Raw genomic sequence first — 26,975 nt, 5'->3', positions numbered from 1 at the left:
GAAACTAAGTCGTTTGGGATCCCGTTCTTTCAGATATGCTTACCCTTACTGCTTATTAATGCGAGAGCGGATAGGATCCCGAGTTCTCCGGTAGGTATGGTCGTATAATGAGTAGAGACATAGGCGTGTTTCGTCCATAATGCTTAGCTCGAGCCAAAAGACATACGGTAAAGGGCTACAAGCTGCCTACATCACATGTTTTCTCAAAGTAAATCTCCGGGTGAACCTTTTGCTATTTGCCTATTTGCTAATAGACCAAATCTAGTATACAGCTGACAGCTATAGTTGATGTGTAACCGTGGCACATGAACTCGTAGCGGCCATTTCTCTGGTGCCCGCGCTCCCCATGTCCTGTATGCAGGGAGATGGCATCCACTTTGCTTCGTGACTATAACATTACATGCGCCCCTTGACCTGCGTAGTGGTCCGAGACGTGTTTTTTCAAATGAGTGTATGGCTACCATCCGTGAATGAGTCCGACCGTGACGCCAATGCTATGCGCGAATGAAGGAATGAGACAAAATGCGGTTGTTGGCCATCCAGACCACCGTATAAACAAAGAAAAACAAAATGGATCTACTTTGATTGCGATCCGTACTTTTTGCCCCAAAATGTGCGGCGAATCCAAGGTGTAGTGGCTCTGCGCTTCGACTAGAAGGCAACTTTGCTACCGTTGAGTCGCAGTGGCACCGGGCCAGGGCCGAAGCCATTAGGGCTAATGACTGATGATGGTGTCATGGCACCGCCATCGGATGAGAGCGATGACATGGAAGACATGGTGAAACTAGCGGCCGAGCTGTTTGTCATCGTACCGTTGCGAGACATTGAGAGGCCACCCATAGATATGAGAGCATCCGCGCGCTCAAAAACGCCGCCGTTGAAGGCCGAGGCAAAGGAAGCACTCTGCGGAGTCGAAGGAACTGTCGCCTGGACAGCAGGGCCCAACGCTGCGCTCTGAGGCGTCATTGGCAACTGCATGGGCCCCAAGCCTGGGCCGCCGTTCGGGCTGAACATGTTGGAGTTCGAAGACTGTCGCAACAAGTAGCCCCAAGGCGACTGAACAATGGTATCCCTTGCTTGCTTCATGGCAACCTGAATAGGACGTAGTCGGTTCCTAGTATCGGCTGGAAGTGGAAGACTGACTTCATTGATCGCCTTGCGAATGTGATCTCCAAATTCATACCACGAGTCCATGAAGTTGCTGATCAAATTTCTGAAGGCAGGTTGGTTCATTAGACCAGGCTCCTTGAGTTTGATTAGTGACAGGCGACTCTGCAACATCTCCGTCTGCTGCAAAGCCGTGCTGCATCTGCTGATAAGAGCCTTCCACCAATTCATTTCGTGTTCGGATGCGCGACGTCCCATTGCCCTCTTCGCGAGGACCGACATGTGGCCCTGGAAACCGGGTAAAGTGCGCGAGACAACCTTTGACGATTCCCGCAGGGCGAGGAAAATTCTCTCAAAGTGTCTGTCGTCCTCGGTGAAATCGGATATGCCACGCCCCCCGGATGACGCCGACGCAAACGATTCTCCTGACCGTGGCGTTGCGGAAGTGAGCGTTGCTGTACGGCTTGCTACGTTTCCATTCGTACCGTTCATGCCATTCATACCGCTGATTCCGTTCAGGTATGGAAGGGATACGTCTGTCGCAACTCTGAGGTTGCTCGGGTTGTGCATAATAGGGCCGGGCCGTGGTCGCTGGGCCAATCCAAGCCGGTCAGCGGTAGGCGTGATGGAGTTGTCGCGTGAATGGGGTTTGATCGTGTCGCTCATGTTCATGGCCCGCGTAGGGGGCTTGGTCAAGCCAGCCTCTGGTGTCAACGCGGCAAGAGTACATCTGATCTCCATGATGCTATTATAGATGAGCATCAGTAGAGTGCGGATGTAGCGCGGATCTCCGTTGTCGATAAATGAGTCGATATTGCCGGCGAGGAGGGTGCAGACATGGGTATAAGCCCCAACCAGAGTCTGGCAAGCCCGGTGGACGTTCTCATTGTCGCGGCCCGCCATCTCGTCTCCCGCCACCATGGGGTCGTGCTTCTGGATCTCCTGCTCCAGCTCCTCCACATGCGAATTCGTGTTATAGAAGACAATCTCGAGACTAGATCTTTTGGAGGAGCCATCGCTCGTCAAGCTCATGAGCATCTGGATCATGGGATGGATTTGAAACACGGCATATAGGATGCCCTTGGCGGCCTCGAGAATGGGATCGTAGAACTTGGACTCGCGTCTGCGTTCAGGGAGAACAGAGAGTCTTCTGACATAAATCGGACGCTGGAGAAAAGGTTCTGCAGGGCTGTTGGGGCTCTTGACCGACATGCTGGGGGGAGGCGGCTGCATGGCACTACCATGGCTCAGGCCTCTGTAGTGACTGAAGCGGTTGTTGGCCTGGGTCTCATCCAAGGTGCCGAGCTGAGTAGCCTTCTGAGATACCACGCCCATGCGTCTTGCTCGAGATTCGGGGCGTTCTCCGCGAGTTGCCTGCAACAACGTCTCTGAGTTGCTTCGGAGTCGCTCGTTGACATTTCCTATGGTTAACGGCATAACACCAGGACGGCGGACAGCTGTGTTCTGCTGAGACAACCCTCGGTAATGCGACCGATTCGGAATAGGTGGAGGCCGAATCAGGTTCGGGGATCGAAGATCAGGCACATCGGTACCATTGACCTTGATAGGAAATCGACCGCTCACAACTCGCTTGATCGGTGGCATACGTGGGGTTTCCACGCCTTCGCTGGATTCTTCACCGGCTGTGTCTGACTCTGCACGGCCGTTCATGGCATGTTGTCTTAGAAAGCGCTTGATGTGTGCAGTGACAGCCACCTCGGTGACTTCGCTTTCTTTCAGATAGCCCTCGTTTGGCGGGCTGCTTGCTTGTACTTGCAGGACCTCACGAGGCGGAAATGTGATTGGGTTGCCATCGAATTTAAGCACCTGCAACGAAACCATGTCGGACAAAGCAACGGGCAGCTCTTCGATCCGGTTCTTCTGGACGGAGAAAACCTTCAAAGAAGCAAGCTTGACAATGTCAGGGGGCAGAGCACGAAGCTTGTTTTTGCTCAGATCAAGAATCTCGAGTGATCTCAGATCGCAGAGCTAGTGTTATTGGTCAGAATCTGCCAGAGTACCAATGATGTATTTGCCAATAGGAAAATACTAACCGGCAGCGGAAACTCCCTGATCTGATTATTCCGCACATTGAGGTATCGTAGAGATGTACATTCGGAGAATCGAGCTGGGAAGGAATTGACCTGGTTGTGCGATAGGGCGAGACTACAGAAGCGCGTTAGAAATATAGCCCAGCCGGACAAGAAGGCATGCGAGGTGTACGAACCGCTCCAACTCATTCTTGATAATATCAACAACCTCATCTGGGAGCTTCTGGATGCCCTTGCGGCTCAAGTCGATGGTGACGCCAGGTTTCAGTTCGTTGCTCACGGCACTCGCTTCGGCGGCCTGCGACTCGTTTTCGTGCAGAGCACTCTGCATTGCATCGCGGGCGAGAGCGATGACTTGGGCTGAGGTCATGGGCGAGGAAGCTGAGAGGCTCGCGCCGGTGGAAAGATTTCGGAGATCCTTGGGCATCGGCGGGAGGGGAGGCGGGGGAGGGATGTTGCCGAGTGCTGCATCTTTCTGGAGTTGTCGTCGACCTTGGGCGGGATTCTCGGGCAAGCCGCGAGGCATCTGCGGCCCCGATGGCCTGTCTGGCCGTTCCATTCGTTCGACCATGATGAACTGCCGGCGATCGACAAAAGAAGGCTGGGAGAGGGCGAAGAGTGACGATTTTCTATTGTTGTCGCAGACTCGAAGGTTTGGGTCGACTGCAGCGTTTCAGGGTCCCCTTTGAATGTTGGATGGCCGGCCGTGGGTTGGTCGGGACCCTCAAACAATTGGAGACGGAAGCCGGGAGTTTAAGCCAATGGACTTTTGGAACAGGACAGGCTGAACTGCAAGACGCGCGAGATCATCATGAAGAGTCGGGCATTCGTTGGAATAAGGCGCGACGAAATCGGTGGGAGCAATGATGTTTTTTTGCGGGTAAGGTAGGCCAAGGTTGGGTAGGTGTGCGGTAGAGGAAGAAGGAGGTGGAGGCGGACTTGTGCGATTTGGAAGGAAGTCGCCAGTCGGGGACGAGCGACCGAAGATGGAGCCGAGCCTTTCAAGCGCGGTCAACAGGAGTTGGGCCCGGCACACCTCGCACAGCCAGCAGGCCAGACAGACGGGGGTATCCGTACCGTACCTAGAGGCTAGGATACGAGTACAGGTCCTGCAGGCGTGGGTGAGGCGAAGTTGGGTCTCTTCAATATTCGAATGACTGCAATTCAGACTGGTAAAGTGGTCGGGCGTAATTGAGTATTGGAGGTACTTTGGGAGCCTGCGGTATAGAAATGGCGACGATGGCAAAGGTACGGTAAGTCACGGTTGGTTACAACTTGCTAAGGTACGGGTGGGCGTCGGCAAAAGGTAGGAGACATGAAATAAAAAGAAGGCAGGCAAGGGCTGGCTGGTTGGGTACTCCGTACGCGGGTGCCCTTTCCCTTTTCCTGGCTGTGTCTCTCGTCGCTTGGATGGGTGTTTCCTTGGAAGCAAAATGGAAGAGGAACAGAAGACTGTAAAGGCAGGAACGTTGAACCCGACAGGAACGCAAAAAAAAAGAGTGGAGACGTTGTCAGGTTGTGCTACGATGAAACTGACATCTTGCCAACCGGAGCTTCTTTTGGGAGGTGGTGGTGGATGGGCACTTGGGGAGAAGGGATGAGGATTATTTCGAGGTCTACGGAGTACGGAGTACCTACGTGGTCACTGTTGTCGTTCACTGGCTTCACGCCCCCTTGGCGGAAGTCTAGAGTCGGAGCCGCACGCCCTCTGATGTTATTTGGGGACCGGGGGGGAAACAACCTCAGCCAGTGGGAAAGAGAAACAGTACGCAGTAGGTAGGTACGAAGTAAGGTACTCCGCAAGGTGCTAAGGTGTCGTCCTCCCTCGACCAGTTACCAGCGACTCCAGTCTTCAATCCAGTACTCCGTACCTACCTGGTACGTGCTAACCAATGACCACAGATGGTGACGAGAATGGGGGACCAGATCTCAGTCAGTTGGACGGGAAGGAAGCCAAAAAAGGGGGCGGCGGGGTGGAACCACAGTGGAACTGCTTCTTTCCATTTCTGGCTCCGATCGTGTAAAGATAAGCAGGCACGGCAGGGCACGCTGCAGGCACTTTCTGGGCCTCACATGTGCAGAATGGAAGACTAAGGTACTCCATACAGTCAGATATCCGTCTGCAGAATCCAAACCGAGGTGAGCAGAAGCTCTCCCGTACTACGGATATCTATGCTAAATGCTTAGCAACTTGCCTTAGGTCAGGCAAGGTCAGTGAGCCAGCTGCTTTACACTTTGAGGGTCTCTTTTGGGGGTCGAAGCTTGGCGCACAGACTGTTGGCTTTAGCAGACTTCCATTGCAGAGGCTTGTGCTTGTACGGATAGATGCCATCATGAAGAACCAATGAGAGGGAATATCAACACTCGAGTTTATGGCTGGGTATGGGGGAGAGCGGCTGTATGGTGAAGGGCACGCGAAAGGAGAGGCACGCGACTGGCTGGAACCTGGGACATTGAGCACTGGCAGGAGGGAAAAGGAAAAGATGGAAGGAAAAATAAAAAAAGGAAAAGGGAAAGGGCGGGGTGTGTAAAAGTGTAACGGGAGGCGAGAAGGAGGGGGCGTGAATTGAGTACCTTACCTTTAGGTAGGAACGGAGTACTGCGTACTGCGTACCTACCTCACCCACGCCAAAATGCTTCTCCAAGTGAAGGCAGGCGCGCCGCACGCCGCACTTCCACCATCAGCACCTTACTGCGTACGCAATAGGTAGAAACTTAGGTAAGGTACGGATACCTCCATAAGGTAGCTTTGTTTCGTAGCGCACCACAAATGCCAAAAATGCAAGGCACCTGGACGCATCGCGGCTCGCGGTAGCTTGACTTTTCTTCCTCCCCTTCTTCCTCCTCCCCACAGATCTCGCACGTCGCACAGTGCTGCAGATGCGGACGGGCGGGAAGACTTGACCAAAGCGCATATGACAGTCTGACAGAACTCTCAACATATCCCCTCCCTCTTCTCGACTAATACTTTTGTACGCAGGACTGACTACCTTACCTCATGCAGCACATTGTTCTTGTCCCTGCTGCCTCAACGAAACTTTTCCTGACGACATGGTCGACTCGGGCATCAACGTGACACGCCTCGTTTGAAATAAGGCATCGGGTGGCTACACACAACCACCAACTGCACATGGGCCACACACCACGATCGATATCGAGGACTGTGGCCAGCTGTTCCAGGACACTCGGACGCTTCCACGAACGACTCTGCTGCGGCTTGATGTCACGCCGAGAAACATCTCTCCCAACTGTGCAGATTGTGTGTCACCCTATGATACCCAACAGTCAAGAGACCAGGATCATACCTCGCTCCTCAATGCTCCTTCACCGTACCGATACTCTGTGCGAGACGGATCGACTGGGACTCTAGGAGAGACAGATGCGGCACTGGCACTGGCGCAGGTGGCCTGCCGCTTGCTGGTCAGAGGTCTAGAACAGATCAAACGGGAAACGACCGGGGCGCACACCCAGACAAGCCAGACTCCCCAGCCCCTGGGAGTATTTCTGGCGCAAAAAGGGCGAGAAACAGAAACAAAGGCAGGGTGCTATTACCGGGAAACGCAGTTTGCACAAGAAAAGTCTTCCGTGTCAGCGTCGCATTCCATTCAACCTCCCACGCGGTTTCTACAACATCTTCTCCGACCCCAGTATTTTGGCTTACTTTGTTGAATCTTATTTCCAAGGGCATGCGGCACGCCTTCGTTTACGGTTACTTCTTCCATGCTACAGATACACTTACAGAGTAGCAGCCTCCGTAGCTACAAGCCATGCACCCTGCCAATTTTCAGTCTCCGTTCGCCCCCACATTCACCCGCACTCAATCTCGCCCTCGAATGATCCCTGGCGGCCTGGTTTTTTGTTGCTGAGATGAACTTTGAATCAAAAGGCGCGACAGGCTAGCCTAAGGACAAATGGAAACGAACACATCCAGTTCGCTACTAGGGTGTTACAGAGTCGGGATAGTTCGTATCAATCCACGGAACCCGAGAAGCGATGACGAGAGGGGGGGAAGCTCCAGTATTGTACAACGTGGTTTCGTACGCACATATCCGTACGGGGTACGGAGTACAGAGCACAGGCACTTAGGTCTGTACTCTACGACGAGCTATTGGGCGCATCGATGTGTTGATCGGGGTGGTTCTGCCAATGTCTATCCGTACTATAGGCATCTCTCTCGGTATCTGCATCTGCATCTACATCGTCGAGATATAAGCTAAGGTAAGAATAAAACTCATCTTGCAGATCTGGGGCCGTGTGTTCCAACGGCCTGTCAGACATGCCGCCCGGCGTCAATTTCAAGGCAAAGTCTGCTGGGAATAAGCACGGAAATCCCTTCCAAGTTTGCCTTTCGCCTTGCCCTTGCTACCCACGCATCACGGCGCTCCTCGACCACGGTCATGAAGACCATGAGCCCCGCGCTTCTCTTCATTACTGTGTAGAAAGATCAGCGTCCGGAGGCAACGATATTGGAGATCCGGCCCTCGTTTCGATCCACCCAATTGGGTGGTTGAGGCTTTCCCACATAAGGGGACTGAATTAACGACGGGCACACATACACCTTGGCACCGTGCCAGATATCGGCGAATGTTTGTGTGCGATTCATCACAACGTGGCCCTGAATCAGCAAGCAATGACCCCCAGTCCGTAACACTGACGCCCAGCCCGAGCGAGCCCACCGTGGGAGTCTGGGAGAACCTTCACTGCTTGGGAAAAGCGCGCCCGCTGCACAATGCGCCGTCTGTGATCCTACCGACACTGGCCTTGGGGTCGACTGTTCGACAAAGAGGTAGCGTAGGTATCCCGCCGGCAATAATTATTTCCTGCTGAGTCCTGACATCCTACACGATTCCCGTTCTGTGCTATATCGAGTAATAGTCATGTTATACGGGGTTAAGCGTCTTTCTCTCCATCCCCTGCCTTACCTGCAAGTAGTAGTCCTCAATGTCCCAGCTGGACGGGAAGGGGTGGCCCGGGTTGCGCAATGTTGACAGCAGAGCATCATTTGCGAAGCTTTCTGAAATAGGAAATGGCCGAGAAGTTTGGTCTGGAGACTGGGGACTGGCCGCTTGTTTCTCATTTTGTCTCTACCTTTGCAAACATCACCCCCTCGAATCGCCTCATATTGACCCCGTGTGAAGTAAAAGCAAGTACGCGGAGCACTCCTGTCAATTGTATCCACGGCGGCAACGGTTACCCCGTTCACCCTTCTTACTTTACCTGCTCCGTGTCCTGGTCTTGGCGGCTCCTTCCTGCAGTTGTCCCTGCTTCTTGTTACGAGCCGGAGAAAAAAAGGCAATTATCCATGGTATTCAAGGAAACAGCCTACGAAGTATGTCACCCACGGTTCGATGATCTGTTCTGCTTCCTTCGCCCGGCCTCAGGCCCTTGAGTCTCGACTCTCGACAACAAACGCAGCTAAGGAAATGTCACCTCTGCCGCCCTTGCAGCCTTAGGCCTCCATGCCATTGGTCAGCCCTGAGATCCATCTCTGAATCTGCTGTCCGTTCGTAGCTTCGTTCCATGAACCCGGTATGCATCTCCATGCCCTTGCTTGCCTCTCTTTTGAAGAAGCACAGCCACGCGTGACAGCAGCCACTTGGACTACCTAGGTATTCGTTCGTACGTCGGCAGAATCATTTCGGAATTCTCACATCGACCCCAATTGATCGGTGGATGGTCCGCCTGTGCGCACATCCACTGAGAAAGCCGACTTTCTCGCTCCGCTTCCTGTCTGAGGGTATTCGGACAGGCCGGCTTTCCAAGGACCCCACCAAAGGCCTAACGCCTGACGGACCACCTCCGGACCCGAGCTCGATCATGACCACATCCGGGCCCTCTTCTTGGTCTAGTGCAACCTTATGCTTCCGTGCCCTGCAATAGAAGCAATCCAGAAGCTCGGCCAAGCATAACCCCATCGAGACTAAGACACCAGTCTTGTTCACGTCAAGACGACACCCCTCATCAACTCTCGACAACGCATCGTCATCATGCCTCCTCTGTCGCGCTCCAACTCATGCGTTGACATAGACTTCACTCTCAGACGCCAGTTCAACAAGTCGACATTCAGGTGAAGAGCTATTCCTCGTCCCATTGCCAACTTCACAAGCTACGCCCATGGCACGTACCCGTAACCACACAATACCGACTGACAAAACCGCCACAGACCCCAACAGCGTGAAATCATCGTTGCTGCCCTGGACGGCCACGATGTCTTCGTTCAGGCCGCGACGTCGTTCGGCAAGAGTCTTTGCTTCCAACTCCCTGCCTGCATTGACCAAGGGAGTAAGTACCCGAAACTGCTCCGAGCTCGCATGCACGCGTCGTCGTCAACTAACGTGATTTCGCTGCGGCAGTCACCATTGTCGTTTCGCCACTGCTCAGTCTCATGGTAAGGGGTATACCTTGCAGCCTTACTCAAGCGCGACAGCTGACAGCTCCGTCAGATGAATCAGGTTGAAGCACTGCGATCGGCGGGCATCGATGCCAGCTCCCTCAACAGCAACACGCCGCCCGCTGAACGAGATCGCATCAACCAGGATCTCGCTAGTGGCCATCCGCGCATCAGACTACTTTACGTGACACCGGAGCTATGCTCAGGAGATTCCTTCAGGAGACGGATCAAGCTGGTCCACGAGCAGTGTGAGTTGGCACGCATTGCAGTCGACGAGGCACATTGCATCTCAGAATGGGGCCACGATTTTCGGAAAGATTTCAAAAAGCTTTCATGGTTTCGAGAGACGTTTCCCAAGGTGCCCATCACGTGCTTGACGGCAACAGCAAACCCCACGGTTCGTCAGGATCTGCTTAAGACGCTTGGTCTCCTAGAGCAACCTGAAAGGCTGAAGAGTTTCGTCATGACTGCTCATCGGCCCAATCTACACATTGAGATCCGATACACCAAAGACCAGGAGGACGATCGCCTATCTAACTTTCTAGCTTGGATACGTGGGGTGTACGAGAGGAGAAAAACAGAGCCACGCAAGTCAGAGTTGGAGGCTGCTGGAGAGCGCCTGGACAACGTCTCTGGAATTATATACACCATTTCAAGAGATGAGTGCGAGTCACTTGCGGCGGCACTCAGAGACGAAGGTGTGGGCGCGATGCCCTTCCACGCGAAGCTTACCAAGGAAAAGAAGGAACAAACGTTGGCTCGCTGGGTAAACAACGAGCCTGGCTACGATATTATCGTGGCTACGACAGCCTTTGGCATGGGCATTGACAAGAACAATGTCCGGTTCGTTGTACACTGGCGGTTGCCCAAGTCGTTTGAAGGTTACTACCAAGAGGCAGGCCGCGCAGGCAGAGACGGGAACGCAAGTTTCTGTTTTCTGTACTACAGCCGAGAAGACTTGGAACGCGTGCAGAGTATGATCAGAAAAGGGAACCGCGACGGATCGAATTGGGAGGCTCAGGCCAAGAGCCTGCAGAAACTCGCCCTTTATTGCGAAGACACAACGGCCTGTCGGCATGCGCAGATTTGCAGATATTTTGGCGAGAGCGAAACGCCAAATTGTGACTTTGCCTGCGACTGGCACAAAGATGCCCAGGCTCTCCAGAGGCGGATGATGCGCGGCTTGGCAGATGAGGAATGGGTCAGTACTCAGGCTCAGATTGGCGAGTACGACGGTTACTACGATGAATACTGAGGACGAGGATGGTTATGGTCCAATATGATACCCCGCTACCGGCTGCCGAACAGCATAAGGAAACAATGAAATACAAATTGATGAGACGCATTTTACCGCTGGCCTGTGGCAGACTTACGGAGACTCAAACGAACCGGCGGTGGAAGTTTCATTCGATGGGCTTATTATCATGATTCTACTAATTTCCTACGTTCTGGGACCTACCTACCTAAGCTTACATGTATTGAGCTTCACGCTGATGGGAGGTGACGATCTATTTCTGAGGCAAAGCCACTATTCCGAGGTTGCGCTACAATTCAGGACCAGCAATTGTTAATGACGTCTGCTTGCATCAGGCCAATCACCTTGGGTGCCAATTATCAAACTAGAAAAAGGCCGTCTAGAAACCCGACAGAACCACGGTTGACTATCCGTATTCAGTTAGGTACTACTGATTTTGGAGATATTGAATACTAGGTATGTCTGCTTGGTAAGTTGCCCGGCTCGAAGTCATGCTTTCTTCCACCGAAGCTTCCGGCCTAGCTCCCGTGCCGGGTCGAGGACGGCGGGGGGAGGACTGGGACGGGTTGTGGATGTGCCTACGTACCTCGGCCGAGGTCAGCTCCAGCGGACGGGGGTTGCATTTGGAATAATGACCCTGTTTACGTCGATTTGTCAAAAAATGTTTTTGATGACAACCTAAGATGATGGGCGATGGTGCTCTTCTTCATCATTCGCAGATTGGATCCTGCAAGTTGCAACAATTGCGAGTTTAACAGATGCCCGGCGGGCTTTAGCTGTACGGTGCTTAGTTATCAATCTAAATTCCACGGCTTTCTCCAGCAGGGACCCTTTTTTTTCGTTGCGAACATGGGCGGTTGATTGGTGATGATTCATCCCCGTGCATATTCCATTTTCTGTCCAACAACGCTTTTGGACAACAGCACCACCTCACCACACTATTCCGTACTCCGTACACTACACTAAGCCTACAGATACAGATACACATGTCACACACACGCATCCATCCATTGTTCTAGAGCAGCCATAGGAAATACCCTGACGTCGCGCGCCACTGACCGACCCCTGTACGCCGAATTCGAGATTCCCTAATCCACCAGCTCACTCTCCCCCCGACTCGCCGAACAGCAACAAACGCCGCCGAGGTTCTAGACAAGAGAGAGAAAAAACTTACATCAGCTCCATCCCACCATAAACCCATTTCCGCGTCCGTCGTGCCACACACGTGTTAACTACACACGCACCATATTATAAGCTGCATTTGTCAGATACCGGTAGCGTAGGAAGTTGCGCATCTAGAAGCATATAAGACGTCACTCAACTCGGCCCCACCATCGTACATATCGGAAATCTATTTACTCTGCCTGCCGCCCCCCTCCCCCTCTTCCTCACCTCTGCTTCGTTTCGCCCCGCGATTCAGCTCCCCATGCAAGCACTCTACCGCACATCTACCGCAGCAGCATCACGAGCAGCAGCAGCAACAGCACCCACACGACTCGTTTCCATACAGAGGCACCTCTCTTCCACAGCGCGAACCATGGCTCCCATCACAAAGGAGACCGACTACCTCGTCATCGGCGGCGGCAGCGGCGGCCTCGCCTCGGCGCGTAAAGCCTGCGGCCAGTTCGGCGCAAAGGCCCTCATCGTCGAGGGCGCCAGGCTAGGAGGAACTTGCGTGAACGTTGGGTAAGTGTCCCTCAGTCTCTCTCTTTCTTTCTCTCTCCCTGTCGGGGTATTCAAGCAGAAAGAACAAACACAACCAAGCTTATGCTAACGCCCTGATGCCTACAGCTGCGTCCCGAAAAAGGTCACCTTCAACGCCGCCGCCATCGCCGAGACGATCCACCAGGCCAAGTCCTACGGCTTCTCCGTCAACGAGACGGCCCCCTTTGACTGGCCCACCTTCAAGACCAAGCGCGACGCCTACATCAAGCGCCTCAACGGCATCTACGAGCGCAACCTCAAGAACGACAATGTAGAGTACCTCCACGGCTGGGCCAAGCTCACCTCCCGCAACGAGGCAGAGGTCACCCTCGACGACGGCACAAAGACCCTCGTCAAGGCCAAGAAGATCCTCGTCGCCGTCGGCGGCAACCCCACCATCCCGCCCACCATCCCCGGCGCCGAGCTCGGCACCAACTCGGACGGCTTCTTCGACATTGAGAAGCAGCCCAAGAAGGTGGCCCTCGTCGGCGCGGGCTACATCGCCGTCGAGTTCGCCGGCATGTTCAACGCCCTCGGCACGGAAACCCACCTCTTCATCCGCCACGACACCTTCCTCCGCACCTTTGACCCCCTGATCCAGGAGACCGTCACAAAGGAGTACGAGCGCCTGGGCGTCAACCTGCACAAGAAGTCGCAGCCGACAAAGGTCGAAAAGGACGCCGACGGCAAGCTCACAATCACCTACAAGGACGCCGACGGAAAGGAGACCTCCGAGGGTGGCTTCGACCACCTCATCTGGGCCATTGGCCGCACGCCCGCGACGAAGGACATTGGCCTCGAGGAGATTGGCCTCAAGCTCAACGAGAAGGGATACATCCCCGTCGACGAGTACCAAAACACAAACATTGACAACATCTACGCCCTCGGTGACGTCACCGGTCAGGTCGAGCTGACCCCCGTCGCCATCGCTGCCGGTCGTCGTCTGGCCGAGCGCCTGTTCGGCGGCGCCGAGTATGCAAAGGCACACCTCGACTACTCCAACATCCCCTCCGTTGTCTTCTCCCACCCCGAGGTCGGTAGCATCGGCCTGACTGAGCCCCAGGCCATTGAGAAGTATGGCAAGGACAACATCAAGGTCTACAAGACCAGCTTTACCGCCATGTACTACGCCATGATGGAGCCTGAAGAGAAGGGCCCCACCGCCTACAAGCTCGTTGTCGCCGGCCCCGAGGAGAAGGTTGTCGGTCTGCACATTGCTGGTCTTGGCAGCGGAGAGATGCTCCAGGGCTTCGGTGTCGCTGTCAAGATGGGCGCGACCAAGAAGGACTTTGACAGCTGTGTTGCCATCCACCCGACTAGCGCCGAAGAGCTGGTCACGCTGAAATAGAGAGATGCATAGAGAGAGGTCTAGTAAGACTTAGAAGAGGAGGAAAAGATACCAATTCGTAAAATTTCAACTTTAATCTCACGCCTTGTCCTTGAACGCCATGCTCTTCGTGAAGTGGTTCATCAATTCTCTTCCATCCGAAACGCCGCCAGCTATGGCAAATGCCCATTTTCCTGCCGCCTAGTCCCGAAGCAACCTTGGTTGTCCTGTGTTACCATAATCACCTGTCGATGTTTGGCCTGAGACGAATGCCTGAGAACTCGTGTACTGTTTGACCACGAATGTAATGCCGAATTCCAAAGAAATCATATGCTCGCTTGTGTTTTGGCGCAACTTGGTTTCCCCTACAGGAATACTATGCTGACGAGGCCAGTCGCAGAAAGACCAAGCACAGTGAAGAGAACGGCATGAGGAGCAATAGCACCAGCAGCGCTGGGCTTGGACTCTTGGGGGCCATCGCTGTAACCTTGTGTCAATCTCGAATTTCTAACGATAAGTCGGCAGAAAAGTACTTACGTGGGAGTGGCTGACGACGGCGCTGAGGTAGCATCAGGACCAGGGCTACCTGGAGCCTCCGGGGTCGAGGTAGGGGTGGCGCTCGTGGTAGAGGCCGAGGGCAGGTCAGCAACCTTGACGCCGATTTCAGCGCACGTAGATGCGTAAGACTTGTAGGCCTCCTTGAGGTTGTCGCCCTGGCAAACGTTGGTCAAGTTGCCAAGCATGGCCGACATGAAGTCGGTGCACATATCATCGATCGAAGAGACCTTGGGCTGCTGGCCAACGGCAGCGAGAAGGCAGGCAGGAGGGCTTGCGGCAGCAGCAATGTTGACCATGCCAGCAAAGGCTGCGATGCAGAGTGTAGACTTCATTGTTGCTGGTGCAAGTGTGCGTAGCTAAGTGTCGTTTGGGTGTGAGGTGGCTTTCGTAGGAATTTTGGTCGCCAAAGGAAATTGCTGCAAGACCAAGAAAGAAAGAAATCAGCTTCTACCCGCAAAGAGAGGGTGCATTAAGCGGACTCTCAATGGGGATTGTTTTACATACCAAGGAAGGATACAATCTTTCTGTTTGTTTGGATCGATCTTAGGAAAACCCGAGGGTGACGCAGAGCCAATTGAGGGTGTGATGAAGCAAGGTGAAGTTTGACGATGCAGTGGTGGCAGCAAAACGTGGTCGTGTAAGTGCCTCACCGGGCAATTCTCCAGGAAAGACGGAAGGAACCCCTGTGGGTGGAGAGGGAGATCGACGGGAATGGCTCCGAGGCAGGTGGTATTCTGGGGAAGGAAGGGACCGGTGGGTGGGGCCGGCGCGAACTTCTTTCCTTCTGGAACAACTTCAAAACACCATCCTGAGATCGTCTCTTTCCTGTTCACAACACCAAGCTGCCAGCCCTCTTCGGGTGTCACGATCGACTCGTTCCTCTACTTTGGATGGAGGAGGCATGGACGTCTTGACTGCCAACAGCAGAAATGACAGGCCCGATTTCGATATGGAAGGGAAGGTAGGACAGGTCTACGTCTTGTCCCGCCGGCAACTTAAAACCACCCACTGACGGGGCTTGGCAACCACTATGTTGGCACTGACGATATCTTCTGGACCGTTCTGGCCCACTTCACCCGTTGCGTCCTCTTCATGATCAGTAATATTCGATAGACAAGAATGGTCGACGACCGGAAGACCCTTCTTTTTCAGGGCCTCTCAGCCGCAGACAAATAGCCAACCGGCAGAGGAAGCCCTACTCCCTCTTGATGATCAATGTCAGTCTTATTCGCATCTTCTCAAACCTTCCCACTCTTGCCGCCAACCTAAATAGGTGTGCCGATTGTCTGTAGATGATTACTTATACTGCTTGGCAGCACAGAAATAACGCCGGCAAGGCGGAATTAGGTTCGAGTCGAGGGACTCGTCATCTCATCAGACAATCACATTTGGTGGCCGTGTTTGTCCCATCCACTCGGCAATCATGACTTTAACTTTTGACGCAGACTTCAACACATGAATACGTATCTCTCAGCCTCCAAGTCCGATAGCTTCCCGTTGGCAGACGTCTCTACAGGCAACTGATGGCCCGGCGCCTTGGCTCGCCGCCACTGTCGACAACTGCATGCAAACTCTCAACGCCCATCTTTGCAAACAAGCGGCACCTTGTCAGTAGAAGGATAAACGGCCTTTCCGCCTGAACGGCGGCTCTTTGACACAAAAGACTCGTATGATGGCTTCCTGAACGCCTGGATCCCTGGGGTTGGTCCTGCCAAAACGAGATCTCAGCAACGTCTTCGTGAGCTGTGACGTTTCTTGTCTCGAAACATGAGATGAGTTTCGCTTCGTCCACAAATAAACAGCGAGTCAGTAATGCCGCCTCGAAGAAGCTGAGCCTCTCAGGCCACTCTTCGTTCTCGTCTACTGACATGCACCAACAAGAACATATCACAGACATCAAAGTCGTGGCCGTCCAACAGGCTACCCTTTCCTGCCTCCCGGCGTGTGGGAGGGTATTCGCACCGCTTGTATTGTTCCATTACAACGATGCCGGCACAACGGCGCAACGGCGCTTAGTCGGCTCCCGCCCACTCACACTCAATATCGGGACTGCCCCGAGCTGTCGGGATTCACCGCGGCGTAGAGACTGAAACCCACCACACGAAATGCCTCTGGCACACAACACGCCGCGATTCTAGCGGAGACCGCACTTTTCCCACATGCCGTTGTCCACTTTACCGGAAGATTCATCTTATCACGATTTTCCGTCGTTCTGCCGTTGTTCTGCCGTCGAAGCTTGTGTTCGTCGCGGGAGGAGACCGAAATGTCTGGCAGTATCATGGCCAGATAGTCACCGATCGGCTTCAAGTTGCCCAAAGAGCACATCAAACAGCGGCTCGGGGAGCGCAAGTGCCTCAACCAAGCGGACCCAGGATGCAATGAGGCAGCGTTTCCTCCGTAAACAAACCGGTCTTCTCACGATGAATCGTTTGCCTGACTAGTCTGTTCTGGTCATAAGTAGGAAATGGGTCATTCGGAAGATAGAAACCCGCACAGACAAGTTTGTCATAGCCAGCTCGTGGCTTTTCTGTTGTTTTAGACGACCAACATGGAGCAACACGGGGCTTGACCAATGGCCTCGCCGCTAAGATTTCCCAACGCGGCCTAGGAAGAAGCTCCCAAGAGGTCGGTGTTCTGTCGTCTCATGGCCACAGCGGCTACGCCTGGCCAAGCTTTCCTGGACAAGTCTCTCGAATATACGACTTTTCGAATGCTACACGGCTAATTAAGTTGGATGCTATTGGATCACACGAGCATGGCTATTGCACTGTTCTAGCATCAGGCTATTTGGGGTCCTTAGTAGAGTTTGGGGCTATAGCTGACTGGCAGGTTCGGACATGGACAGCTATCCGCACCTTTTCCGATGTACGGACGAGTCATTGGTTGCACGCCTCTCGGCAGGCATACACAGGTGTTCTCGAATCTCCTCTAGATTGCCGTGACGGGCAGAGAGCACGGCTCGCCAGCCCTTTGAAGGACATATGTATGCATGACCTAATCCACGCAGCATGGCTCCGCGGCTCGATTCGCCTTCCCCGGATTCCCCTGTGGGTAGTCGCAAGGGCGACCCATCGACGGGTTCAAGCCGTTGGGCTTCGCGTCTCCCTCTACCAATCACGCCACTGGATCTCCTAGATCCGTGGGCCATCTTGCAGCAGAGCCTGATGTTCTGAATGGCCTTCCTTGCGGCGATCAACCAGCCCTTGAACTTTGAAACTTGGCTGTTGGAAGTTTAACCTCCAAACAAGGGGCTCGCAAGTAGATTTCTTCACCAGTCCATCCGCGGAAAGTCTATGCTCGTCCCAGACAGCTGGCATCGAACGAGGTTCACAATGAAGCGTGCCTCTGTTCGGGTGGCCATCCGCACCCTTACCGCACACGCATGACCCCGGGTGCCCGTTCTGGATACCCAGTCCGTCTCTTTCTTCAGACTATCTCGACAAAGTCGTCTGGGGACATCGCTGAAGAGATCAGACAGCAGTGGGAGGACCGGGATTGGGTTCGCATTCGTAGTGTGTGTCCAATGCATCAGAGTTCGATGGGCTATGTCAAGCACATACATACGTAGGGGACCACCTATCAGTCATGGTCCATCCTGTCACCCTTCACTCCGGTCCTCTATGTCGGACTGTGAATATCTATTCCGCCCCCCGCTGTCTTGAGGTCCATCGAGAGGCACCCACGACCTGAATGTAACCATCGGCAAAAATGGCGGACACAAAGGTCGCTCAAACGGCGAGCGTGACCATCATGCTGATGACTTTTATCACGCTGACAGTCGTGATGAGGACCTTTGTACGAAGTGTCCTACTACGGAGCTTGGGCTGGGATGATAGTGAGTATCAAAGACTGATGGACTATCACGACTATTATGCTGACCATTTCTAGCACTCGTGCTCATCAGCTGGGTATGAAGCTACGATAGAAATCTGGAGGATGTTGCTTGCTAAACATGAACAGGTCCTCGCCATGGCACTATGCAGTGCAATTCTTGCCAGTAAGCTGCCACCATTTCTGAAGGCTGGAGAGGGACTTCAAACTAATCTCGAATAGTGACCGGCGTGGGCTTGGGCTCTCACTTTCAAGACGTTTCGAAGTCAGACTTTGCCGAATTTTTAAAGGTAGAAAACACCAAAAGAGACTTTCCTCGAACCGCACTGACAAACCATCTGCAGTTCCAAGTCGTCACACAACTCACATACATCTGGGCATTTGTGACAGTAAAAATGTCTTTCGCAGTTCTTTACCTTCGGCTGCTCCCCGACCAAGTCTACCAGCGCATCAACAAGTTCCTCATCGTTTTGCTGCTCGCAGAGGGAATTGAAGAGACTGCCGTCGTCATCTTCAGATGCACTCCCATCGAAAGAGCTTGGACGCCGTCCGTACCAGGAACATGTCTGGATTTGACCATTTTCTACTACTCTGCTGTAAGTTTGACTTGAAAGCGAGGTAACATGAAGTGGTGCGCGCCAGTCAGCTAACTCGAGCCAGTTCGTCATCAAACTATTGACAGACTTGGTGTTGTTCATTCAACCAATCCCGACTGTCTGGAAACTGCAACTACCGATGGCAAAGCGAGTCGGGGTCATCGTCATGTTGTCCCTAGGCTTATTGTGAGTTCTTGAAATCGCCTCCACCTTCTGGACAAGCAACTAACAGACGTAGGGTTTGTGTCATTTCCGTCATCAGAGTGAGCTACATCAATGCTTTTGACCGCGACGTTACTTGTAGGTCGTTTTCACTTCGCGTCATCGTTCACTCGCTAATTCTCGTAGTCTTGGTCGCCGACCCCTTACTCTGGTCAGAAGTCGAAGTTTGTGCCTTGATCATTTGCTCTGGCGTTCCATCTTTACGACCGTTGATAGCCCGTTTCCCTGTCCTCAACAAGGCCCTCGGCCTGTCGACGGGAAAATACTCCAAAGTATACTATCCCAATCAGCGAACGACGATAGGCGGATCGAAGCCATACTTGGGCCAAAATGCGTATGCACGAGCAACTCAAGGGAAGGCCGGTGGAAAACTCTCCGTCAGCTCGAGTTCCTACGGGACTTCAACACGTGCGACTACTGAGAGTATGGAGAATATCCTACCCCTGGACCTCAACAAACCATCATTAGCACACAGCGTAGAGATGGGCATCATCAAGGTGAAGAACGACATTCCTTCATCACAACTACAGATGACACCGTCACAATACGTGATGGAAGATCCATACTTCCCCGCAGGACGGCCAATGGCCAGGCGGAAAAGTCGAGGGAACATCGGAAACATCCGCGAGGGCACAGGCTGGATATCCGATGATTGATCGCACCCGAGGGTGACGATGCTTGAGCAGGCTTCTCGATGGTTTTTAACCTAGTACATACGCAAGCCGCAGGAAGAGCTTCGGCGGCTACATTAATGTATATAAACACAAGCACTCGGCATAGAGGCACGCCAACTTTGGCTGTCTACGGCCCCTTTTTTTGAGGTCGCTGCGCGATACATTGCCTACAGTAGAATAGGCCAATTCACTTCTTCACGAGTTCAAGATTTTCGATTCCTCGTCTTTTCTCGTCCATCGAATTTTATCCGTTTCTGGTCATTCTTGCCGCTGCTTGGTGATCCGGAAACCGCACGGGGCACTGGCGGCGGACCGCAAAGCGGTTCGGACATTCAGTGGGCTGTCAAGAGCTTGGTGTGAGCAGTTTGTCTCTTCTTGACACAGTCTATGCGTGAGAGATCCGACATTTTCCCAGGCGGGCCGGGGGGGTTGGTGGTTGTCAATAAGGCAGGGAACACGTAAAGGCCGGATATGCCGTGAGGCCCAGCTCCGGCTATTGACCATTACAGAGTAGATCCCGGACCCGATGAACGCCGGCCTTTGAACTCGCGTCTCTGGGTGTCACAGATGCAGATGGGCCTTCCCTTGCCCTCTGGTGTATGTGTCTCTGTTTGACAAGAAAAAAACAATTGCACAATTCTTGGCCAAAGACAGATAAACATGGGATGAATGATCTCAAACCGATCGTAGAGTGCAATCTGCTGTCATGTTTGGTCATATCTGATAGAAGTAAATGAGCGATTGAGTTGAGATGCCACAGTAAACCTTCCCATCTTTTGTCTGCTTCGACTATGAAGACAGGGTCGTAGGAATAGGGAGGTGATGATATGCAGATGCAAAGTCAGGCGCCGATCGCCAAGGTCCCCGAGGGTTACGTCTCTTAATATTGTCCATATCGAATATGGGTATTTGACGCACGAGAATTGGATTCTTGAATTGGTCTGGAAACGTGAGAAGCGTCAGACTTGTGGTGAGTCTAGAACACGGCCAAGAGTCGGATTGGCTGTCACGCCCCCGCCCTCGACTAGATGCTCTCTAGCTTTCTTCCAATCAATTGCTTTGCTATGCCTTTAGGCTTTCTGGCATCTCCGTCTTGGCAGAAGTCACGATCTGAAGCGCCCTCACCCGCCACCCGCGCGCATATCGTGAAAGGTAAAGAGAAGGTTGGTAGAGATAGGAAGGCCTGGCCCAACAACCTTTTTACACGTGGTGGCCTATCCTCACAAGTGGCCGTGTACACTGCCGAATCTTCACAAGTTATGATGTTTGCACTTCGCTTGATTTACCTATCGTGAAGTTACCTGGCTGCAAGAGGCCACCGAGCACACGAGGACAAACGATTCCAACATGGGGGCGTCTCGATTGAAGTGAAGAAGGATCCCTTGAGGTTCAACCGGGAAGATTGCGTGTCGACCCTTTGATGCTATGGAAGTAAGCTCTGCAATGATGCGTTGACACTACTAGCTTGCTTCAAGTACTTGACCGGCAGTTGGTTTAGTTCTGGCGGTTGGTTCCAATGGCAGTCGTCGATCGCGAGAAGGCGCCGTGTTGTTTTGCCGATTAGAGTTGGGAGGCAAACAAACTCCAAAAAAGAACAGTCCGGCATAAATCCTCTGTTGTCGATTGTCGGCATGATATCTATCACCAGGCAATCGAAGGCAAAGTCCGGTCGAGGTGCCTCACCAAGAGGAAAAGTAGAGACCTTCGGTGAAGCGACCTCGGTCAGAGATCTTCACCGAGGAACTCCCCCACGAGAAGCCGCGACCAATCAAAACCGCCCAATGAGAAACCCCCTGATGTCTACCAAACCTCAGGCCAAAAGCATGCCCTAGCCTGGACCGTGCACTCTTCCCAGCTTTTGCCAGTGGGGTTAGCGAGCCCGCACAAACTCCAAATTTGCCAGGTGCTGTTTCTCGAATCTCCTCAACCTCCCGAAAAAAGTTCATTCCCGACAACCTCGACAGTCAACCACCCAACGCCGGCCAGCCACCAGTCGATTGCCCCCTGAGGAACCATCAGGTTAGTTACCGAAGCGAGACAGCAACTGCGAAAAGTTCAAGAAACCCTTTACCTCGACGACGATATCCCACGATCTTCCAAACTTCTTTTCGCTGGTTTTCACCATCCGTCAGCGCAAGAAGAAAGGCATTTCGCGATATCCTCCTTGGTGGGCATTGAAGAAACACTTCGCACCCCCTCTCCCAATCCAACACCCCTCTTCATGACCATTCGTGTTCACGGAGGCTCTTCATTGTCGCTCGTCCACCATTTCACCAGAATCCATGGGCTAACTTCTTCTCCATGAACAGCATAAGCAATCATGGGTATCTCAAGAGATTCCCGCCACAAGCGCTCCGCTTCCGGTGCCAAGCGCGCCTACTACCGTGCGTAATACAATCGAAAGCCCGTATGCTCTAATCAAGCATGCGTTCTGACCTTTCTGCTCAACAGGGAAGAAGCGCGCTTTCGAGGCCGGTCGCCAGGGTGCCAACACCCGTATCGGCCCCAAGCGAGTCCACACCGTCCGCACCCGCGGCGGCAACCACAAGTACCGCGCCCTCCGCCTCGACTCCGGTAACTTCGCCTGGGCCTCCGAGGGCTGCACCCGCAAGACCCGTGTCATCGGCGTCGCCTACCATCCCTCCAACAACGAGCTCGTCCGCACAAACACCCTGACCAAGTCCGCCGTCGTCCAGATCGACGCCGCCCCCTTCCGTCAGTGGTACGAGGCCCACTACGGCCAGAACCTCGGCCGTCGCCGCCAGCAGAAGCAGCAGGCCGCCGCCGGCGTCAAGGAGGAGGAGACCAAGAAGTCCAAGTCCGTCGAGAAGAAGCAGGCTGAGCGCTACGCCGCCGAGGGCAAGGTCGAGAACGCTCTCGAGAAGCAGTTCGAGGCCGGTCGCCTGTACGCCGTTGTCTCTTCCCGCCCCGGCCAGTCCGGTCGCTGCGACGGATACATCCTCGAGGGTGAGGAGCTCGCCTTCTACCAGCGCAAGCTCCACAAGTAAACGCATCGCCTTGTTTACCAGGGTGGTCCTGTTTGCTGCGTGAAAGCCATGTCTTAACGATACAGCGTCGCGCGTTGTGGGCGTGTGGATGTGGATGGGGGAAAAAACTAGATAACTGTGACTCTCTCTCACGGATCACGTTTACGGGAATGAAAAAAACATTTTATCGGGCTCTTAGGTTGTTCTTGGTGTTGAACAGGTTTTGCTTTTCTCGTCTGGCAAGCCATCACGGGGCGTGATTAGCGTACAATGAAATGTAGGCTCGGGAAAAGCAACCGAGTCCACGGACGGATATGGGTTATTAGGAAGACTCAAAAAGACTATACCACCAAGTTTTTGCCTGCCGTAATCACTGTTCACCTGTTGTCATCCACTCTCCTGATTGCCTTGTGATGCTTTCTGTATTTGATGTTGTAGCTGTCAAGTCTACCTACGGAAGCTAGAGTATGCGCCTTGAACCCCTTCTCCATGCTCACCTAGCCGCTGGTCTCTGGTACGAGTCTTGCATTAAAACCCCGATGGCTACTAGCCAGCTTCTCCTGGCCCGTCTAGGCCGGCATGCTCTTGCTCACTCCTACCGCGTGTTGGTTCTCGGGATATCAGAAACAGGTGACCTCCTCAAGAGTCTGTCTGATTTATCGATGCCCGTACTTCTACCAGCTGGCTGCCCAGATGTGTATTAGGCCAGCAAACACACGCAAACCTCCATACTCAATGGGAAGCTATCATTACTTTGTACATTAAGATATTCAGAGAATTCTGCTTCTGGGTTACCAGGGTCGTATTCCTCACAGACTGCCTCAAGCAAACTGTCGCTTGAGGTCTGTCCACTTGCGGTTAAGCGTCTCGTGCTGAGAATTGATCTATCAGAGAGTCAGTCAAACAATCCTTTGTGGATTTCAATGCGGCGTCCTCTTACCTCGGCATACTGCATCTTGGTCTGCACAAGCTCCTCCTCCAGCTCCGCCATCTCCTTCTCCAACTTCTCATTCTCCTCGTGAACCTTGAGGTTACGCTTCATGAGATCCTCTCGCTCAGCCTTCCATGCGTTCTCGAGTTCTTCCGGCTGCTTTTCGATGACGTTTCGCAGCTCACGGACCTGGCCCTTGAGACTCTCATTTTCATCCTTGAGTTCCTCGTTCTCGACCTTGGTGTGGACCAGCTCAGTTGCGAGAGCAGCCTGTTCACTATCGTATGCTTCGACACGCTCCTCGAGCTTACGGACCTTGACGGCAAAGTTGATATTGGCAGTCCGCAGCCCTTCCAGCTCGGCCTCACGGTCCTTCTCAGCCTTTGTCTTCTCCTCCCATTCGGTCGTGTAGGTCTTGAGAATCTCGGGAGTGATATTGAGATCACACGCATCTCTGACAAGTTGATCGGCGCGGTAGACTTCCTTATCCATGCTGGCGCTTGAGCTTCCAAAGAAGCCGTTCTCCAGAATGCTGCCTGCGCTCGGTGCGGTATCGATGTAGGCGTCAAAGACCTTGTCTTTGAGGAAGACCGTCAGTTGCTGCATGTCCGAGATGGCAAGCAAGTTGGAGGCGTTCTTCTGCATCAAGACGATACCGAATCGCAGAATAGCTGAGAGACCTTCAGACAGGATCAGGTCGTAAATGCGTAGTACCAGTTGCAGGGGGAATCGATAGGCGAATAGTGTCAAAAACCACTGTGTGGCGTAGAGGTGTGGTGAGATGCTGCGGCGGCGCAAATGACAGTACAAAGCTGGCTCGTAATCCTCAAGCAAGCGCTCAAAGATATACAAGTTCTTGTGAAGGCCGGGCATGTCCTGGATAAATAGGTCGCGCAGGTGGTAGTGGTTCATCAACCGGACCAGCAGGCAGAAGGCTTCTTCCTCTGTCATGTTGAACAAAAGTGGCATAATCAAGAAGTTCATGCCTTGAGCGTAGCCAACACCCTCGTCGAACAAGGCATACGCCTTGCACACGCCAAAGAGGCCCTCCTGAAGCCCGGCAGCGGCGGCGTACTTGGAGAAGCTGGTTCTCGCACCCATGTCTCGTCGAATCGTCTTCTCCAACTTCTGGAGCATGGCAGTATCCTCCTTTTGCTTCTTTTGTCTCGCCGCCGTAGCCGCCTGCTGCGCCTTTAGGACCGTCTCCGCACTCTTCTCATGAGGGGAAGGCATGCCGTTCGCGGCTGAGTGTTCCGAGTGGACAGATGATGAGGAGGAATTGACAATGTCGTTCTGGATGCTGAGGGTACCGTTGCTGCTCGAGCTGACGGTGCTATGACTGTTCCTGTTGATTTCCTTGTCGGTTCCCCTTGCCACTAGCTCTCTGTACATGATCTCGAGCTCTTCATTGTTACTCTGGGCCAATACTTGCCATACTACTCCACGGATGGCGTTAGGAATACCACTGGCTATGGCTTTGTTCAGTTCCTCGGCGCTGGTCCGCTGAACAACCGCCGGGCCTTCGTAAACCACGGACTGCCAGAGATCCCAGTCTACCTGGGAGTCTGACATGTCCGAGGGTCCAGCCGATACACCAGATACTGTGCCTGGTGCCAGCGCCGGGTTCGGGGTCGTTGGGAGAGGTGATTTGGGGGCTTGATCAGCTCCAAGCTCCTTGTCGGTTCCATTCTGGGCGGGAGGTGTGATTAAACCCAATCCTTTGGGGGGCGGCACAGGTTTATCGTCGTCTGATGGCAGCGTAACGCCGGCCTCTTCCCGTAGTCGGACCATCTTGAAGCGGTCCTTCAGGCTGTGTCGCGGGATGCCGCCCTCTTTCTCTTCGTCTAACCTGCCCAGCGACATCTCTGGGTTACTTGTCAACGTTGCGATGGAGCTGGCTGTGTTTCGGCGAGGAGAAGCCTGTGGAGGCGGTGAGGTCTCCTTCTCCTTGCTTGTGCTGTTTCGAGACAGCCAGGAGAAGGGGCTGGTGAGCTTCCTGGTCGGGGGACCAGGGGGTGGTGGTAGGGCGGCAGAGGAAGCGGCTTGGGGTGGGGGTGCAGCTGGGACGACGGGAGATTTGGCAGGCGATGGCTCGGCTGGCGGCGACCATGGCATGGATGGGAGGGCGCCGGTGATGCTGCTAATGGATATTTTCTTGGGCGGCAGTGGCTTCTCTTCGACCGGGCTAATGGCTTTCGTTTCTTGGGTTTAAAATTAGCATTACTGTCAGACGTCAATTAATTCATGCGGCCAAACAACAAACCTGGTTCCTCATGTGGGGCAGGGTGGTCGTCGTCGAGCTTGACGTCGTCCAAATTTGAGGTATTGGAAAGTCGATGGGACACTGGAGAAGCTTTGCGCTTGATATCCATGTCCTCATGGTCGCTCACAAAGTCCTCGTCGACAAAGTGGTCGTCTGGTGTTGGTGAAGGCGGAGCTGCTGGTGCTTCCACCCTGTCCTCTTCAGTGTGCTCCTCCTTTTTCGGGGATTCAGGGTCCGTTTCCTCGGCGGGTGGTGGTTTGGAGACGGAGGGCGTTCTCTGAGTAAGAGAACGCACCTCAGCTACCTCGGCGACATCGACAACGGCATCTTCGAAGGCATCCTGCTGCTTATTCGGTCATGTCAGCGAGTGGTTCTTTTTCCTGTCTGCACTGCGGTTGCGGCATGTGGTCGAGCTTGGAAGGCCCAAGCAGGTATGTGTGCATCAAGGGAGGATGAGGGGAGCGTTACATTCTCCTTATCAGAGTCGGAGTCGGAGTCAGTCGAGAGTCTCTTCTCCTTGGTCTCCTTGGTCTCCTTGGTGACTTCAGGAGAAACGGTCGCGACAGGCTCGTCTGGCTGGGACATGGCGAAATGAAGAATCGTAGGTCAACTTGCGCTGACCTATGTGGGCGTGTGCGGTATGGTGATATAGCTTGCGTCCAGGTCGAGGTCGGACTGTTTAGAGGACCTAGTTGGTGTCCATGGAGATGGGGGGACTGCAGCACTAGGCAAATCTGTAGACTGTATCGTCTGTGCTGCTGAAGAACACCTTGTGATACGGGAGCTGCAATCTGGGTGTCGTAAGGTATGATGCAGGGTTGGTTGCTGGGAACTGTTTTTGTCGTTGCGTGTGTGTTGTTGTTCGTCTCTGAGCTTGTCAGGACGGAAGACGGGGAATCGAGAAGGCGAGTAGGTCAAGGTCGAGGGTCGAGGATTGACAGTCGAGGATCGGTTGTGGCGCGCAAGTTGTGCCTCTCTCTCTCTCTCTCTCTCCCTTTTTTTTCTTTCCTATTTCCTGGCTGGGGGGGTACACGGGCATGGGGGGGATGGGATGGGGAATTGAATTGAATGAATGAAG

At 53.6% G+C, this 26,975-nt stretch overlaps 7 protein-coding genes across 7 annotated transcripts; 4 read left to right on the top strand and 3 right to left on the bottom strand.

The window, feature by feature from the left end:
* Positions 1 to 325: 325 nt before the first annotated feature.
* On the bottom strand, positions 326 to 4,509 carry HER10_EVM0006408 (RAM signaling pathway protein). Its single transcript, XM_035475992.1, has 3 exons — positions 3,335 to 4,509; positions 3,162 to 3,273; positions 326 to 3,096 (listed from the first exon to the last, which is right to left on the bottom strand). Exons 1-3 carry the CDS (start codon positions 3,727 to 3,729, stop codon positions 652 to 654), a joined length of 2,952 nt encoding a protein of 983 aa, XP_035329467.1. The 5' UTR covers positions 3,730 to 4,509; the 3' UTR covers positions 326 to 651.
* A 3,931-nt stretch (positions 4,510 to 8,440) lies between these two features.
* On the top strand, positions 8,441 to 10,891 carry HER10_EVM0010514 (RecQ family ATP-dependent DNA helicase). Its single transcript, XM_035479971.1, has 2 exons — positions 8,441 to 9,546; positions 9,602 to 10,891. The coding sequence occupies exons 1-2, from the start codon at positions 9,544 to 9,546 to the stop codon at positions 10,802 to 10,804; spliced, it is 1,206 nt and encodes a 401-aa protein (XP_035329996.1). The 5' UTR covers positions 8,441 to 9,543; the 3' UTR covers positions 10,805 to 10,891.
* Positions 10,892 to 11,760: 869 nt separating this feature from the next.
* HER10_EVM0012311 (glutathione-disulfide reductase) lies at positions 11,761 to 13,901 on the top strand. Its single transcript, XM_035481708.1, has 2 exons — positions 11,761 to 12,490; positions 12,596 to 13,901. The coding sequence occupies exons 1-2, from the start codon at positions 12,231 to 12,233 to the stop codon at positions 13,854 to 13,856; spliced, it is 1,521 nt and encodes a 506-aa protein (XP_035330196.1). The 5' UTR covers positions 11,761 to 12,230; the 3' UTR covers positions 13,857 to 13,901.
* Positions 13,902 to 14,200: 299 nt separating this feature from the next.
* On the bottom strand, positions 14,201 to 14,587 carry HER10_EVM0009690 (uncharacterized protein; the record flags this gene model as incomplete). Its single annotated transcript, XM_035479170.1, has 2 exons — positions 14,201 to 14,315; positions 14,373 to 14,587. 2 exons carry the CDS (start codon positions 14,585 to 14,587, stop codon positions 14,201 to 14,203), a joined length of 330 nt encoding a protein of 109 aa, XP_035329890.1.
* Positions 14,588 to 18,101: 3,514 nt separating this feature from the next.
* Positions 18,102 to 19,698, top strand: HER10_EVM0010572 (uncharacterized protein; the record flags this gene model as incomplete). The annotated part of the gene is made up of 8 exons (XM_035480028.1): positions 18,102 to 18,228; positions 18,282 to 18,301; positions 18,354 to 18,390; positions 18,447 to 18,514; positions 18,569 to 18,820; positions 18,885 to 19,006; positions 19,059 to 19,120; positions 19,169 to 19,698. The coding sequence occupies 8 exons, from the start codon at positions 18,102 to 18,104 to the stop codon at positions 19,696 to 19,698; spliced, it is 1,218 nt and encodes a 405-aa protein (XP_035330004.1).
* Positions 19,699 to 21,624: 1,926 nt separating this feature from the next.
* Positions 21,625 to 23,073, top strand: HER10_EVM0007054 (40S ribosomal protein S8). The gene is made up of 2 exons (XM_035476620.1): positions 21,625 to 22,100; positions 22,168 to 23,073. Exons 1-2 carry the CDS (start codon positions 22,037 to 22,039, stop codon positions 22,722 to 22,724), a joined length of 621 nt encoding a protein of 206 aa, XP_035329558.1. The 5' UTR covers positions 21,625 to 22,036; the 3' UTR covers positions 22,725 to 23,073.
* Positions 23,074 to 23,107: 34 nt separating this feature from the next.
* HER10_EVM0002702 (TBC domain-containing protein) lies at positions 23,108 to 26,882 on the bottom strand. The gene is made up of 4 exons (XM_035472404.1): positions 26,366 to 26,882; positions 25,898 to 26,240; positions 23,644 to 25,835; positions 23,108 to 23,587 (listed from the first exon to the last, which is right to left on the bottom strand). Exons 1-4 carry the CDS (start codon positions 26,480 to 26,482, stop codon positions 23,525 to 23,527), a joined length of 2,715 nt encoding a protein of 904 aa, XP_035329013.1. The 5' UTR covers positions 26,483 to 26,882; the 3' UTR covers positions 23,108 to 23,524.
* Between the last annotated feature and the right edge of the window lie 93 nt (positions 26,883 to 26,975).

The sequence above is a fragment of the Colletotrichum scovillei genome (genome assembly GCF_011075155.1).
Source record: "Colletotrichum scovillei strain TJNH1 chromosome Unknown Contig00009, whole genome shotgun sequence".
In the NCBI taxonomy this organism is placed as follows: domain Eukaryota; kingdom Fungi; phylum Ascomycota; class Sordariomycetes; order Glomerellales; family Glomerellaceae; genus Colletotrichum; species Colletotrichum scovillei.
Note: the sequence above shows the minus strand (reverse complement) of the source record. Positions and strands in the feature narration are given on the sequence as shown.